General features: G+C 36.4%; 1 protein-coding gene across 1 annotated transcript in view; it reads left to right on the forward strand.

Moving 5' to 3' along the window:
* The window catches only part of MALRD1 (MAM and LDL receptor class A domain containing 1), an 844,925-nt gene that overhangs the window by 170,822 nt on the left and 655,720 nt on the right, over positions 1-18,383 (forward strand). The window contains 2 exon segments of the mRNA XM_020966909.2: positions 16,910-17,062; positions 17,888-17,993. Coding sequence (XP_020822568.2) covers positions 16,910-17,062; positions 17,888-17,993 — 259 coding nt within the window.

Here is an 18,383-nt window from a genome sequence, read left to right on the forward strand (position 1 = left end):
GATTATAATGAGATATTTTATATCTGAGATGCAATTTCATGTTTTTGAACTCTAGCCTGGAGTATGTAGTTATTTATTATTATTTTAAATGGAGGATTCTAAACTAATTTCTAATTTGGATCAGGAACTTGTTATTTCATTTGTCCTACATGTGATAAGTTTTTGCCTGATGTCATAATTCTCTAAAGACATTTAAGAAGCATGGGACATTACAGGAAAAAAATATGATTTAGGATTTTAGATTTTTTGTTTAAATGAATGTGTGAATGTGTGTGATTTTTCCTAGATAGATATATTATCCAATCATAGAAATAGAAATGTGTTTGCTTTCTAGAAGAGAGAAGGGCCCAGGATAATGGGCTAAGAAATAATATTCATGCTAACTGATTTTTTAAAAAATAGTTTTAGTTTGAAATAAATTATATTTATGGTTTTCTCATTCATCACTCCAGCTTAATAGTAGATTTAATCTACATGGGCAATTCTTATTAGTTATCTTTCATGATCTAACTGCATTAAGAGAAAATATTAATCCCCCAAGCTGCCTTTCTCCCTATCTTGTGTTTTCTGTTTGCATGTCTTGGTCTAATGATTAGTCCTATTAATTTATGTCTGATGGAAGAAAACATTTGAAAAATAAACTTCTCTGGTAGATTTGTCAGTTTTAAACTTTAGGTCTAGAAGATTAAGATATTCCTATAAGGCGCTGATCAGCATGATTATAAATTGCTTTTTATAAAACATTTATAGTGATATGCTCAGGTTTTGGGCATTTTCCTTTTTCCCATATCTCATTTCTTCATTCCCCTCACTACAGACTATATTAAAAGTTCTCTCAAAAGTATACGAAGGTAAATAAATCATTTTCAGCTGACAAAAATTAAATCTTTTTTTTTAATCTTCATCTTAATTTTCTGTCCTCAAATTAAAGATCCAGATACAGGATTCTAGTCCCTAAACTACTCAAGTGTTATATAATTATGGAAAGTTATAATAAGTATTAGTGAAGAATTATCATTTCAGTGATGTCAAGCTAACCAATGAAAAGAAACTCCATTAATTCTCATTCATGGTAATTACTGATCACCTGGGGAAAGAAAAGAAATTGTAGTAATATTGGCAAGTGCCTTTGGTATGGTGTTAGACAGAAACTGTTGGTTGAATTAGTCTTTGCTTTAAATGGTTCTTTTTTAAACAGAGGAAGATAAAGAAAGGGGGTAAAATAGTCTAGAGAAATGTAAGGGTTTATCTTTGGTTGTTTTTTTCTAATTGAAATTTTCACCGGCAAAAAATGCAGTGTCTTTATTTTTTAAGTAAGTCATTTTCCATGATGTACAATGAACATAAATAGATCATACCACATTACCAATAATGATCAGCAATAACTTGGGCATGAGATAAAATATATCATCAATGATACGTGACCAGAAAAAAAGTAGATGGACAGCTCCACTATTACTTTGGTTGCATATATTGCATAACCTGTTCTTGGGAGCCAGAGATCTGGGGATCTTCAGAACTTGTATATACATAAAGTTTTGGCAAAAAGGAACCCCATAAAATAAATATATAATCTTACTCAAGAAAGGATAATTAAGATGAACTGTTCAAAAACAGTCTATAGGAAAAACGATCATTCCCAGTTGATTGGATTCTCATACTGTCTTGTGTTCAAAGGGAGCCTGGACATGAAACTGAGCAGAGAGAGAAAGAGAGTGAGTGAGGATAGAGAAGAAAAAGAAAATGGAAGAAAGAGAATTGTGATAGTTCTTCCATTCATTGTCAGAAAATTAGCAATTTTTTCACAACTAAGTGTGGGGTGTGTGTGTGTGTGTGTGTGTGTGTGTGTGTGTGAGAGAGAGAGAGAGAGAGAGAGAGAGAGAGAGAGAGAGAGAGAGAGAGAGAGAGAGAGAGAAATGGGAAGAGGGAAGGTCCTATTTCTCCTACTGCTACAAACTTTTGTAGAGAATGAACCCAATTTCAAACTGACACTGCCTGGAGACCAACCATAAAAGAAGAAAGCAAGAAATATCAAGAACAAATACCCAAGAAGAACTGAGAGGAAGACACAACAAAGAATAATTTAATTCCTCATCAAGTTCCACTAGCAACTTCTCTTTGCTCTCTATAACTTTACCACCAGGACCAATATGACCTTTGTTATTGTAGCTGCTGTTATTATTGAGTTGTTTCAGTTGTGTCCAGCTTTTTATGACCCTCTGAGGTTGTCTTAGCAAAGATACTGAAGTGGCTTGCCATTTTCTTCTCCAATTCATTTTTGAAGATGAGGAAACCAAGGCAAACAAGATTAAGTGACTTGCCCAGGGTCACAAGCTGGTATGTGTCTGAGGCTGGATTTGAGCTCAGGTCTTCCTGACTCCATGCCCTGCACTCTATCCACTGTACCACCTAGCTGCCCTAAAAATGAGTGAATTAGACTAGATGGCCTCTAAATGCCAATAAACTTTTATTAAGGGCCTTGTCATCTTTAAGTTGTTCAGTTGTGTCTGATTCTTTGTGGCCCCATGGACTATACTATCCATGAGGTTTTCTTAGCAAAGATAGTAGAGTGGTCTGCCATTTCCTTCTCCAGTGGAGTAGGTCAAACAGAGGTTAGGTAACTTATCCAGGGTCACACATCTAGTACATATAGGAGGCCAGATTTGAACTCAGGTGTTCCTGACTCCAGGCCCAGCACTTTATCCACTGAGCCACTTAATTGCCTAATGATCTCTCTATCCCTCCACCAAACTGGAGAGTTTCTTCCATAGTACCAAGTTGATTTAATTTTACTTAATGAGCTTGCCAGATTAAAAAAAAAATGAAGTGTTTGGATGGTTATATTAGTGAAATGCTAATGGGCATTTAACATAGAACAATATTTTTTAGACTCAACATTCAAAGAATCTTTATTGAATATTTAATCTTCATTCTTTCATTCTGCCACCAGATGCCTCTCAGGAAGACAAGAGTGTCCTAATTGAAGCATTTAAATAACATTTGATACTGTAGGATTGTAAGAAGGATTGAGTACTCACTGGATATAAGGCACTGTGCTAAGTGCTGTGGGGCTTTTAGAGAACTAGAACACAAATTGACTGTCCTCAAGGAACAGCATGGTAGATCATTGGTCTTGGGATGAAGAACATGTGTGTTTGAATCCCACCTGAGATCATACCTTGTAATACCTTGACCAAGTCACTCATTCTCTGTGTCATTTACTTTTCCTTTTCTGCAAAATGAGGGGGTTGAACTGGATGACCTCAGTGGTTCTCTCCAACTCTAATCTATGATCTTATGGTCTAAATAAGATGGAAAAGACATGAAAGTACCAGGGAATGTTCCGGACATGCTGTAGAAATTCAGAGAAGAGAAAAAAAATACAAGATGGAATCATTAATGAAAACTTCTTGAAGGAGATGCATCTTAATTGGTGACTTTACATAGGGTGGGGGATTTGAACTCAATGAGGTGAAACGTCAAGAAGGTTATGTGGCCTAGTGGATAGAGCACTGAGCTGAGAGTAGAGAAGATCTGAGTTCACACACCGACTAACTGTAACCTCGGGCCGCCATTTAACTTCTTTCACCTGCAGCTACCCTCTCTGTATATTCCCAGTCTCACAGGATTGTTGTGAGGATTAAATAAAAGAACATAGGAGTGCTTTGCAAACTTTAAAGTGTTCTATAAACACCATCTGTCACCATCACCATCATGAATAGTTGCTATCATTAATAATTATGAGAATAAATTTAGTATCACAACACAACTATTTTCCCCAACAGTTTTTGTTAAATGATTCCTTGCCCTAGTATTTTTCAGTCTTGGATTTACCAAGTGCTAATGTCTTAAGTATATTAAGTACTATTTTCTAAGACCCTTGGTGAATTGTTAGAGTTTTAAATAGCAGTAACTTTCCTCTAGCTCATCTCTTTTCCTTGTGAGGTGGTAGATTGTCGCAATAGTCTTCTGATTAATCTCCTTGCTTTATCTCTTACCATACGAATTTACCCTCAACTTTGCTGCAAAAATTGGTTTTCTCATATGGTGGGTCTGACCATGTGATTTCCAGACTCAATAAACTCCACTGTCTCTCTAAGATCAAATATTAAATATTCCTACTTATTCCTATCTCTTGGCTTCTTTCAAGGTCATCTTCCTCCCCCAATATCTCCATCTTTTATTATGTGGCAGCTGGGTGGTACAGTAGATAGATAAAGTATTGGACTTGAAGTCAGGAAGAACTGATTTCAAATCTAGTCTCAGATGCTTCCTAAGTGTGACTCCAGGCAAGTCACTTAACCTCTGTCTTATTCAATTTCCTCAACTATAAAATGGAAATAATAACAGCTTCTGCCTCACAGGTTGTTTTGAGAAGGAAATGAGATATTTGTAAAGTGCTTAGCATAGTGCCTGGCACATAGTAGGTGCTATATAAATGCTAGCTACTACTACTAGTACTAGTACTACTACTACTACTACTACAGTTAGTTGGCTAGCTATGCTGTGCTGTACATATTTTGTAGATGAAAATCCAGCAAGAGAACTGAATAGTCAAGTAGGACAGGGCAAAAGTAAAAGAGCTAAGAGTATCCAGAAAAGGCCAATTCTCAGTGCCTGCAGAGAGACTGAGAAGGATGAGGATTGAGAAAAAAGCCATCACATTTGGCAATTAAGAGATCATTGGTGACTTTGGCAGAAAGTTTCAGCTGAATGAGGAGGTCAGAAGCCAAATTGCAGAAGATTTATAACTAAATGAAAGCAGAGAAAATAGGAGTTAGTGTAGATTGCCTTCTCAAAGAATTTAGCAAAGAAGGGGGGTGATATGATATAGTAGATAATAAGAATGGTAGCATCTCATAAGGATTTTTTCTCCTTTAAGGATGGGGAAGGTATAGGCATGTTTGTAGTTATTAGAGAAGGATCTAGTAGATTAGGAGAAATTGAAGATTAGAAAGTAAATTGGGATGATAGAGAAGGCATTCTGATAGAGAAAACAGGAAGGGTTGCAATCAAGGATACATGTAGAGGGGTTTGGTATGGCAAAAAGAATGACCACCTCTTCTTGTGAGATGGTGTGAAGGAAAAGATCGTAGGGGAATCCATCCGAGTAATGTGAGATAAAGAGAAAGAGAGAAGAGGGAGCTCTTGGTGAATGAACTTAATTTTTCCCCCTATGAAGTATAAGCCAAGGTAAAAGAGTAGGAGGAGAGGGTGTCTTGGAAGACAAGGATGGATGAAAAAAAGTGGAATGGATTGTCATCAGCAAGAGAGTGAAGTGATTAGGGAGTTGTGAAGGGATTTCAGTGCTTCAGTGAAGAGATCCAATTGAGATGATGTAGCATAAATCGGTAGTGAATCCGGTCAGCATGGTTTTGTGACTTTCTCTACCTTCGATCGATAACACAGAAATGAGAATAGGTCACACTGTTTATAGTCTTCCCTTAGCTCTGACTCCTTCATTACTTTAGGTAAGTGGCTTTAGAAACTTCTAGCTCATCTTTTTTAGTATGTTTTAAGGTCTTCTCTCTTCTGCAGATTTGGAGAGGGGGAAATAAAGAGGGGAGGCTTGGAACGCAAATTTCTTGTATAGATGATATGAGCCTGTAGAAGTTGAAACATTTTTTCCTTCAAATTCAACTTTGATTTTGCATTAAAAATGGAGATTTTAGAATGTTTGATATGTACTTTCAAAAGAATAGACTTCAGTGGATTCCTTCCCTCCTCACCCTGCCATGCCCCCTATGTTCTACTAATTACAGAAGGAAACTTTAAAAGGCAATAAGCCTGCGGTCGTTTTAGACATCAGTATTCTTGAGGAAAATCATTCAACTGAAGAAGAAAGCCTTGAAAAAGACAGTTTTTGAACATTTCCAGAGCAATTTATTATTGTGTCCTTGGGTATGTATGGTTTTATTGTACTCCCTCCACCCCTTTCATCCCCATTCAGCTCACTACTTAGAATTTAAAAATTGTGATCAATGTTCTATTTCCTTCTCTAAATCAGCTTTTGAAAAATAATAGCACAAATTTTTTTTTTGTCGATAACATCATAGGCATATTTAAAATTCTTCTGCTTTAAGAAATATCTCAAGAAAAACTTCACAGACACCAGCCGATTCAAACACACAAAGATAGAGGGGTTGTGAGTCCATTAAGGCCTTTTGTTAAATGGTGACAGGATCCCAATTACACTCCCATGGGGAAATTATAACACACGAATATTTCTTATCTTGGTGATGCTCTCATATGAGATACTAGCTTACAGGGTAGAAGGAAATGACATTCCCTCTCTCCCCTACCCCTACCTTTTTTTAAAAAATAAAGACTTGGTCTCTCTATCTTGACCATTCTGAAAGGGCTGGGGCTACTCACAGGTCTGATCTCAATCAAAGCTTCATGGTAGCTTTGATTTGCTCTATTACTGATCTGGGATAATTCACTGTACATAGGCAATCTAGTGCTAACCTCTCCAGGACTCATCATGTTAATGCAAAACTTAGTGGGAAAAGCCAATGGGCTTAGCCCACTATAGCTCAGAACTCCCAAGCTTGAGTCATTAATTAGCATTAGTCTCTGTTTCCCCAGTACGGGATTACAGATGTGTGCCATGAGACTAGACAACCTCTTTTTATGATTGCTTTATTTTTCTGCTTTAAATATATTATTTTTTTCAATAATGTGTAAAATATTTTAACATTACTTTTAAAAAAGTTTGAGTTCCAAATTATCTCCTTTACTACCCTTCACCCTCCTTGAGAAGGCAAGATCTTGGTTTTAGATAGATACTATTTATCACTTTAAGGAAAAGTCCTTTTGGCTTCTGTTTCTTCATCTCCAAAATGGAAAGGATAGCTTGTCCCTGCCCAACAAGGAATGGAGTCTAAGACCCAAAGAGAAAAGCTAAAATGAGCTGTGTCGTGATTTTCCTGGAGAGAGACATCATAGAGAAAAGAGTCTTGTTGAATGCTAAGCCTTCAAGCCTGGATCCATGTCAGTTTATCCCTCTCGGTTCTTGGTAACTGTGGCAACAAATTGGAAATTGAAGGGATGCATATCAATTATGAATGGCTGAACAAGCTGTAATATATGATTGTGAAGGAATATTATTGTGATATGAGAAATGATAAAATGCTTTCAGAAAAACCTGGAAAAATTTACATGAACTGATGCAAAGTAAAGTGAGCAGAACCAGCAACAGCATGATCACAGTATGATGTACTATGAATGACTTCGCTATTCTCAGCAATACAACAATCCAAGACAATTCCACAGGACTTATGATGAAAACTGCTATCCATCTCCAGAGAAAGAATTGACAGAGTCTGAATGCAGATTGAAGCATGGCTAATATGGAAATATGTTTTGCATGACTGCACATGTATAGTCTCTATCAAATTACTTGCCTTCTCAGGGAGGGAGGATAGGAAGGAGTGAAGGAGAGAATTTGGAACTCAAAATTAAAAAAAAATCCATGTTAAAATTGTTTTACATGTAATTGAAAAAAAATAAATATTTTAAAAAGAAAAAAAAAGGAAAAGTCCTTTTATTCCTATGCTCTCTAGTGTTGCTGTTTTTTTTTAAAAATAGGAATGCATTATATTTTGTCAGTAGCCTTAGCTGCATCTGTTGAGATAATTGTATTTTTTCTGTTGGTTTTGCTATTGATATGGTCATTTACACTGATAGTTTTCCTAATACTAAATCAGCCCTACACTTTTGTTATAAATTCACCTTGTCGTTGTGTGTGATCTTTGTGATATATTGCTGTAATCTCCTTGCTAGTGTTTTATTTAAATTTTGTGCATCAGTATTTATTAAGGAAATTGGTCTATAGTTTTCTTTCTCTGTTTTTACTCTTCCTGGTTTAGGTTTCAGCCCCATATTTGTGTCATAAAGGAATTTGGTGAGCCTCCTTTTTTGCCTATTTCCCCAAATAGTTTATATACTATTGGGATTAATTTTTCTTTAAATGTTCAGTAGAATTTGCTTGTGAATCCATCTGGTCCTGGTGATTTTTTTTTTCTTGGAAAACTCATTGATGTCTTTTCTAAGATAGTGTTATTTACATATTCCATTTCCTCTTCTGTTAATATAGTGATGCATATTTTTGTAAATATTTATCCATTTCACTTGATTGTTAGATTTATTGGCCTATAATTGAACAAAAAAGCTCTTAATAATTGCTTTAATTTCATCTTCATTGGTGGTGAATTCACTCTTTTCATTTTTGATGCTCATAATTTGGTTTTCTTCTTTTTTAAATCAAATTAACTAATAGATTATCTATTTTTTCATAAAAAACAGCTCCTAATTTTATTTATTAGTATGGTTTTCTTTCAATTTTATTAATCTCTCCTTTTATTTTCAGGATTTCCAATTTGGTATTTAATTAGAGATTTTGAATTTGTTCTTTTTCTACTGTTTGTTAGTTGCAAGTACAATTCACAGATCTGTTCTTTCTCTGTTTTATTGATATAGGGGCTTAGAAATATAAATTCCCCCCTAAGTACTTCTTTGGCTGTATTCCACTAATTTTGTATATTGTCTCATTGTTGTCATTCTCTTTAATGAAATTATTGATTGTTTCTATGATCTGTTCTTTAATCCACTTATTTCTTAGAATTAGATTATTTAGTTTCCAGTTAATTTTTTTTTTTAGTGAGGCAATTGGGGTTAAATGACTTGCCCAAGGTCACACAGCTAGTACATGTCAAGTGTTTGGTCTGAGGCCAGATTTGAACTCAGGTCCTCCTGACTTCAGGGCCGGTGCTCTATCCACTGCGCCACCTACCTGCCCCTCCAGTTAATTTTTAATCTATATTTTGGTGGCCCTTTATTGAATGTAATTTTATTGCATTATGGCCTGAAAAGGATGCATATAATGTATCTACTTTTCTGCATTTGATTGTGTGGTTTTTATATCCTAATACATTGTTAATTTGTGTGTAGGTTCCATGTACCACTGCGACAAAGGCACATTCCTTTCTATTCCAAAACTGTTTTCTCCAGATGTCTATCATATCTAACTTTTCTAAAATTCCACTTACCTTCTTAACTTCTTTCTTTTTTATTTTTTTGTTAGATTGATCTAGTTCTGAGAGGGGAAAGTTTAAGTCCCCTACTAGTATAATTTTACTATTTCCTCCTGAAATTCATTTACTTTTCCAGAATTTGGATGCTATACCATTTGGTGCATATATCTTTAGTATTGATATTACTTCATTGTTTATGGTACCTTTCAGCAAAATGTAGTTTCCCTGATTATCTCTTTTAATTAGATCTATTTTTGCTTTTGTTTTGTTTCAACTCATGATTAACACTGCTGCTTTTTTTTTAACTTCAGCTGAAGCATAATAAATTCTGGTCTAGCCCCTTATTTTTACTCTGTGTGTGTCTCTGTTTCAAGTATGTTTCTTGTAGACAACACATTATAGGATTCTGTTTTTTGATCCACTCTGCCATCCAGTTCCATTTTATGGATGAGTTCATCACATTCATATTCACAGTTATGATTACTAACTGTGTATTTACCTCTCTTCTGCTCCTTCTCCCCATCCATCCTTCTCTCTTTTTCCTTTTACTTTGTCCTTCCTCAAAAGCGGTTTTGCTTCTGACCACTTCCTTCTCAGTTTCATCCTCTCTTTTATCAGTTCCCCCCTTTTCTTACCAATATCCACACCTACTTCCTACAGGCTAAGAGATTTTTATTCCCAACTGAGTGTTTATCTTATTCCCTCTTTGAGCCAATTCCAATTAAAGTAGCACTTGTGTTACCTACTACCCTTCCAATCGTCTCTTCCACTTAAAAGCTCTTTAATGCCTCTTTTATGTGAGATAATTTATCCCGTTCTACTTTGAACTTCCCCCTTCTCCCAGTGCATCCCCCTTTCTCTTTAATTTTTTTTGAATATTATTCCATCATAGTGAACTCATACCCATTCCCTCTTATCTGTGTACATTCCTTCTAACTGCTCTCATAATGATAAAGTTCTTAGGAGTTATAAATATCATCTTCCTGTGTAGGAATATAAACAGTTTAACCTTATTGAGTCCCTTAGGATTTCTTTTTCCTATTTACTGTTTTATGCTTCCTTTGAGTCTTGTATTTGAGAATCACATTTTCTATTCAGCTTTGGTCTTTTCATCAGGAATGCATGAAAGCCTTCTATATTTTTTTTTCACCTGAATAATACTCAGTATCATTGACTAGGTGATTCTTGGTTGTAATCTGATTTCCTTTGCCCTATAGAGTATTATATTCCAAGTTCTCCAGTCCTTTGATGTAGAAGCTGTTAAATCTTGTGTTATCCTTACTGTGGTTGCATATTTGAATTGTTTCTTTCTGGCTGTTTGTAATATTTTCTCTTTGACCTGGGAGCTCTAGAATTTTGCTACAATATTTTTGGAAATTTCATTTTGAGATATTTTCAGGAGGTGATCAGTTGATTCTTTTGATGTCTATTTTTATCCTCTGGTTCTAGGATTACAGGGCAATTTTCCTTGGTAATTTCTTGAAACATGATATCTAGTCTCTTTTTTTGATTATGGTTTTCAGGTAGTCCAATAATGCTTAAATTATCTCTCTTTGATCTATTTTCCAGGTCAGTTGTTTTTCCAATGAAGTAGTTCACATTTTCTTCATTCTTTTGATTTTGTTTTGTTGTTTCTTGATGTCTCATGGAGTCATTAGCTTCCACCTGCCAAATTCTAATTTTTAAAAATTATTTTCTTCTGTAAGTTTTTGTACCTTCTTTCCCACTTGGCCAATTCTACTTGTAAGGAGTTCTCTTCTGTGAATTTTTATACCACTTTCCCCATTTGGACAATTCTGCTTTATAAGGAGTTCTTCTGTTCAGTGGATTTGTGTGTCTCTTTTACCATCTGGCCTATTCTGTTTTTTAAGGTATTATTTTCTTCAGCATTTTTTGTGCCTCCTTTACCAAGCTGTTGATTCTTTTGTTTTCATGATTTTCTTGCATTACTCTCAGGTATTTCCCCAATTTTTCTTCTTTCCCTCTTATTTGATTTTTAAAATCCTTTTTGAGTACTTCCAGGGCTTGAGACCAGTTCACATTTTCCTTTGAGGCTTTGCATGTAGATGTTTTGGTTTAATTATCTTCTTCTGAGTTTGCGTCTTGATCTTCCCTGTCACTTTAGTAACTTTCTATGGTGAGGTTCCTTTTTGTTGTTTTCCTTGTTTGTTCATTTTCCTCAGCCTATTTCTTGACCTTTAAATTGATGTTAAAGTTGGTTCTACTTCCAGGATAGAGGGGGCCCTGTCTCAAGCATAAGTATTTCCGTGCTGCTGTTTTCAGAGCTGTTTCTGGGGGCCTGTAATTTCTCAGTTTTTTCAAGGTGATATGATCTAAGGAGAGGCGTGGTTATTGCTCTCCCTGCCTGTGCTCTGGTCTGTGAGCACCCTTTTCTGCCATGAACTGTTACCCCTCCCTTGTAGTTGCAGACTCTATTGTGCTAATGCTTCTCCTTACCCTGGGAGTATGACCCAGGACTGCATATGGGCAATGCAACAGAGACCTGCACCCTTTTTTCAGCAAAGTTCCCTTATATTTTCCTTCTGACCAGTTGTCTGACCCCATTACCATCTGTGGGCTGAGAGCTCCGGAATCTGCCATGGCAGATTTAGTCACCCCAGCTAGCTAGCTTTCTGGAACACAGTCTGTACAGGCAAAGCCTATGTTGGACCGTGCTCCACTCTCATCCTAGCGAGACAAACCTTTCTGGCTGAGGTTCTGAGTTGTGCTGAGCCTGGAAAATTGTTTCACCTCGTCCTTTTGATGGTGATACCACTCCAGAATTTTTTTTTTGGCATTATTTTAATGTTTATAGGGCAAATTCCTGCCTTTACTCTACCATCTTGGCTCTGTCCTGTGATTGCTTTAAAATGCAAAACGGTAGAATGAGGGGAGAGTGGATTGTACCTTCTTCTCCTTTTCCTCTTACAGTCCTTTTTCTTTCATGCCTTAGCTCCAATGTCTCCTTCTCATAAAGACTCTTCTGATTTCCTCTAGTTATTAATGCTTGTTTCCTCATCAAATTACCTTGTATTTATTTATCTGTATCTGTGTTGTATCACTCTCATCCCCTACCCCAAGGTCCTTGAGGACAATGGCTGTTACTTTTTCTTTCTTACCATTGCCTTTGGCAGAGGAGGAAGCCTCTGATTTCCTTCTTTCCTTCCTCCCTTCCTCCCTTCCTCCCTCCCTCCCTTCCTCCCTTCCTTCCTTCCTTCCTTCCTTCCTTCCTTCCTTCCTTCCTTCCTTCCTTCTTTCCTTCCTTCCTTCCCTCCCTCCCTCCCTCCCTCCCTCCCTCCCTCCCTCCCTGCCTCCCTCCTTCCTTCCTTCCTTCCTTCCTTCCTTCCTTCCTTCCTTCCTTCCTTCCTTCCTTCCTTCCCTCCCTCCCTCCCTCCCTCCCTCCCTCCTCCCTCCCTCCCTCCTTCCTTCCTTCCTTCCTTCCTTCCTTCCTTCCTTCCTTCCTTCCTTCCTTCCTTCCTTCCTTCCATCAGTCCAGGAGCTCTAGTTGATGAAAATATCTACACAAATTTGATGCAGCACAATCTATTTTATATTTATTATTGTTGTTATTGTTATTACTCAAAATTGTGAATTCGTAATTACAGGTTACTTTCAATGAGGATGTGGAATGGTACTTGCTTTGCAATTTGTAGCTCAGTGCCTGGGGCACTGAGAGTTGAAGTGACTTGGAAATATAATACTTTCACTAATCATATGTATTTCTATATTGTTCACTGTAAGAAACTAGATAATCTGAAATTTGAAGTGTTTCAAGACTATGATATTCCATGTTCCCAACCTTATAATATTTTTAGGCAAGGATTATTGTTAAAAAGAAACAAAGAGGATGCCTTGCTTCAGAAAGAAGCTTGACATTGTTGAAAGCACTGAACAACTTCCCAAGTGTAAGATAGGTATAAGTAGCCTGCAGAACATTGCCAACGTAAAATTGCTCGGGAAAAGTATTATAACTGATAGCAGAGAAATAATGTGTGATCAGAACAGGAGATAAAGTAGGACATGGAATGAAGGCAAAGGGTCAATTCACGGAAAACTCAAGTATTCCATGGGTACCTTAACAAAGTCAAGAAATATAGAGGAAAGACCTCTGCATGTAGAGTGGGCTCCTGACAGAGTATTTATGGGGGCACATGAACATGAACAACAAATGGGCTGTGAATTGCACCATTGGAGGAAGTGTCCACACTGAAGAGATCACAGACTAAAAAAGTCAAAAAACCAAAGAAGTAAACTAGTAGACTTAGCAATTAAATATAAAATTCTATATTGTTGACAATCTATATGGATATGTGCTAAGCAGGACTTTGCTATTTTATTTGTTCCCCTCTGTTACAATGGAAGTTCCTTAAGATCAAGGAAATGTTTCATCATGCTATAGAAACTGCGGACGATAAACACTCATAGTGTTATATGTGAAGTACTAAATCAATGTTAGATTGTCAGGGTGACAACAACATCGTGGCTGAGTATTTTCTTGAAGCAAATGAACAAATTGATTATAAAGTCTTTTTCCAATATAAAATATCGTAAGAACTCTAACATGAAAATTGAACATTGTGGAGTTAATCTTCCTTGCGGTTGCTATATTTTCCACTCCTTGATTTTAGATTAAGCACAAAGTAATTATCTGAAAGGGTAAACTTTTATAGAAAATCAACTGAACACATTAAATATCCAAGTTCTTCATACTATTTAGGTGTAAATCTTGGGTACAGCTAAATGAATTCCTTACTCTTTAATCTAAATACAAGTGTTACCACATTTTCTTTCTTTTAAATTTAGCATCAGTCACACAGGATTCGACACATACCCATTTAGTTGAAATTCTTTTTTAGAGAAATGTTTTTCTTCTTGAGATAACCATCTGTTTTAGAATTTCTTTAATTTTCTCCCCATGGTAAATCAATCATTGTTCCTCGCATGTTTTCCCCAAATTCCCTGAAGTAGAAGTTATTTTTTCCTGAAAATGTGATGAGTTTCTGTATTATTCTTCAGTAGCTCCTTAATTTCTTACATGTGTTCTTTCCCATAGACATTATATGTATTATATGTAATATATAAATATGAAAAATAATTTTTAGTCTCATGGACATCCTTTCATTGTCTATCATTTGATCTAAACATTTTGGGGATCACACAGAGGTGTATCTTTTTTGGCATGTTCAACATTAATGACTTCCACATATTTATAGCTCTTGAGTTTTTCACTCTAGTGTTTTGCTTTGTTTCTTGGTTATTTTTTGATTTATTAAATATGCATACACACACATATATTTCTGTATGCACCTTATAGAATTTAGGAAGTGTGCTTAGTTAGCAGCTACTCTTTGATGAACAGTGGATTAATATTAAGAGTTGATGACAACTCAGTTACCTTAAGAATAGAATCATAAATCCAATCCCCAAGCCACATGCTAGATATTTTGTGCTTTAAGAACATCCTCAAGATTGAAAATTGAAAAGAAAGAAAACAAAAGGAGAAAATCAGAAATGCATGGAAAACAACTTTGGAGATTTCCTTCAATCTCAATTTAAAGAATTGTCACAAAAGTTCACATTTCTGTATCACTTTACAGTTCAGAGAAGACTTATGTCATAACCCCATGAGGTAAGAAGTAGAAATGTTACTATTCCCATTTTATGGAAATAGAGAAAATTAAGGATGGGATGAGAAAACAAAGGTTCAGGTAGGTTCACTGTGATTTAACTATAGTCATGTGGCTATTAGGTGGCAGACCTTTTGGATGTAAACCCATTTCTTATTCCACTCTATACAAAATGTCTTTTGGTGAATTGATTACAACTTAACCTTTATCTCATCTTGCTCCCTGCTCCTCTCCTCACACTATTTCAGAAAGCCACAATAAATTTTTTCTGAGATGAGTGATTACTTACAAAAAAACCCCAACAACCTTTCAAGGTCATGTCTTGGGTTAGTATTTATTCAGTCTGATTTTTCCGCATCTATAGTGCTATAGTGAGCTAATAAATATTTTTTAAATAATTGCTATGTGCCAGGTACCAAAGACCTATGACCAATGACCGTTGATTGATTGGACTGATTGAATGATTCCTTAAGTGGGCACTTATTTATGCCTATTGTGTATAAGGTGCTAAACTGTACTTAGGGAGTTTTCAGAGTCAGGGCGATAATGCATTCAAATAAATGTGGCATATTGACAATCTGTACTGATGATGTTGTATTTGAATACTTTAGTGGACCTATGAGTGCCTTCACTCTTATAAGCTACTCAACGAGGTTGAACAAAATCATGCAACTGTGCTCACTGCATCTACTATAAATTTGTTACATAACCTCAGCTGGGACCTCACTCCCACAAGGCAATCTTTCCATATTTTCCTAATTGACTCACTATCTCACTCACCATAGTAATTTTTTCCGAACCTTTTCATCCCTCTTCAAAACTCCCATGACACTCTTGTCCCCACCCTCCTCTCAATTGAGGACATTGCTTCATATCTCAATGAAAAATTTGAGGCCATTCTCAGAGAGCTCCCTATTTTTCCATTCTTCTCATTTCACGTCAATCAGATGCCGTATGCCACTATGTTCTTTGCACATTATGACTCATCTCATATTAAAAAAATGGCCGTGCTCCTTGCCAAGGCAAAGGCCCTCTATGTGTACAGTTGTTACCTTCCATTCCATCTCTTCTTGCTGTTTCTCTTTCTCTCATCTCTATTTTTAAACTAATCTTCAATTTCTCTCTTTCTTCTAGCTGTTTCCCCACTTCCTACAAACATGGTCACGTTTTCCCATCCTCAAAAAAGTCTTGCTTGATAAAATGTATCATGCTACTTATTATCCCACATGCCATAGCTCTCTTTCGTTTTGTGGCTAAACTTGAGAACATTGTATGCAATCAATGCACTTATTTCCTTTCCTCTCACTCTCTTCTTAACCTTTCTGGACTCTGACCTTATCATTCAACTGAAAACTGCTCTTTACAAAGCTTCCAGTGACCTCTTAATTGCAAAATTGAATGACCTTTTTTCCTTTCTCAGCCTTCTTGGAGACCTCTCTTCAGCCTTTGATACTCTCAGTCACTCTTTTATCCTTGTATTCTTTTCTTCTGGGTTTTCATAACCTTTTTTTTTTCCTGGTTCTTTTCTTACCTGTCTCACTGCTGCCTTTGCTGGGTCTTCCTGCAAGTCAATCCCGTTGACCATGGACTTCCCCCAGATCTATGTCCTGGGCCCTCTTGTCTTTTATCTTTAGATTATTTCACTTGTTGATCTTATTGCTTCTCATGAATTGTACTATCATCTCTCTGCTGACAATTCTTAGGTTTAACTTTCTTAGTCCCATTTTACAATTTGTGAAATGATATGTATAGTACCTGCCTCACAGTGTTATCAAGAGACTCAGATAGGTTAATAAATGTAAAATGCTATAAAAATGTTAATTCTTAAGGAGAAACCATTTGGAGTATCAACTCAGGTTGATATCCCACATAATCATAGGACAGTATCAGGGATTATTCCATTTCCTTTGTCTAAATACCCTGGACAGAAGGAGCAATTTTCTGTCTCGTTGCTTCTTGGACCAGAGCTTTGTTCTGGGAGAAATTAGGGAAGAGAAGGGGAAGGGAAAATATTTATATAGCTCTTACTATGTCAGGCATTGTGTTAATTGCTTTTTTGTTTGTTAGATTTATTTATTTACTTATTTTTTTACAAATATTATCTCAAGTAGAAGGCACCTTGTTTATGTGTAAGAAAATGTTCACTCCCAGAGGAAAAGGGAGCTACAGAAGTCAATCACATCTACTGAAAACTTGACCGATTTGTACAGAGAGAAACACAGGGTGAAATATGTGTTTGTTTTTCAGCTCCCCGGTGTGATTTTGAAATAGACAGCTGTGGTTGGTTTGAAGCACATAGTGGCGATCATTTTGACTGGGTCCGAAATTCCAGCAGCACCCTTCCCATAGACTTTCACCAACAGGCCCCAGCTCAAGATCATACTCATAATGAATCTCAAGGTAAGGAGCAAAAAGAAGACATGGGTATTGGAAAGTCTTACAGTTTCTCAGTCATGACGTTAAGGAAGAGCTGGTTTAAATTTTATCTATTCTGATACTACAACAACTAACAGGAAGGGGAAAAAGTCAACCAAAAGGATTTTGTCCGTGGTACATGTTGAACAATGCTCCCCCCACCCTAGAGATGAGTTGAAAGTGTATTTGGATTGAACTGATTAAGCTTAGTACTTACTTTGGCATTTTGTGGACAGAGCTTGAGTCAAGTCTACATTGAAATCCATGGAGAGAGTGAAGAACTCTAGATTCATATAAAAAAAGGCAGTTGAATAAAAGAGAGGTATTTAGGCCAGAGAAGAGAAAATGGAGACACATGATAGCTGCAGACAAGAATTTGAAGATGGTTTAGGTTTGTTATATTTAGTCCCAGAGCACAGCATTAGAGTCAGTAGAGACAAAGCTTGACTTGGTGTCAAGGAAAACTTCCTACATTAGAGTTGTCCCAAAGCAGGACTGAGTGGCTTTCTTAGGGAATAGGCTGTCTCCCTGTTGGAAGTCTGGAAGCCAAGGGTGGATGACCATCTGTTCAACAACGTAGAGCAGCATTAAAAAAATGGATTGGACTAGATGGCCAATGAGGTGGCATCCACCCTTCAGATAGATTCTGTGAGCCATTAAGTACTTAAAAAACCAAGATGTGTTGGTTAAAGAAAAAAATATTGCCCATTTGGTGTTGTATAGGCTAGCCTAGAGAGGTCACAATCTTTACTGCAATACCTGACAATTCTTTTGGATCCAATAGGTGAAGTCATTTTTTTTTCTCAACAGGACACTTTATGTTCATTTTAAAAACCAACAGCAGCATTTCACAGGTGGCTAAACTCCAGAGTCCAAGGTTCAGCCAGACAGGACCAGGCTGCAGTTTGTCTTTCTGGTAACTGTTAAGTACTACAGTAAATTGATGAAACATCTTTCTTTCTTTTCCTTTGCCTGAGAATGAAGCTGGACTTTGTAGTGGTATACTGTCTATCTCTTTTGAAGCAATTACTGCCTCTATTATTCAGTGGTTAATTAAAATTTCTCTCCAGTAAGACATTGAGGAATAAAATGATATTCAGTAGATTTTGACATTTTGGCTTTTATTTGTTTTTGTCTCCAAAATTTTTTTTAACATATGAGAGTTTTTGCAAAGCTCAATATGTGCTTGTGATGAATGGCTTTGGATGGATTTTGAATTCAGGGCATTTTTGGGGAAATATGCTCCTTTGAAGTAATTTGGAGTTTCTAAAAAAGGCTTTTGGAGTCTCTTAAAAAGAGTGAGAAC

Source organism: Phascolarctos cinereus, unplaced genomic scaffold (genome assembly GCF_003287225.1).
Source record: "Phascolarctos cinereus isolate Bilbo 61053 unplaced genomic scaffold, phaCin_HiC Scaffold_1;HRSCAF=81, whole genome shotgun sequence".
Taxonomy (NCBI): Eukaryota; Metazoa; Chordata; class Mammalia; order Diprotodontia; family Phascolarctidae; genus Phascolarctos; species Phascolarctos cinereus.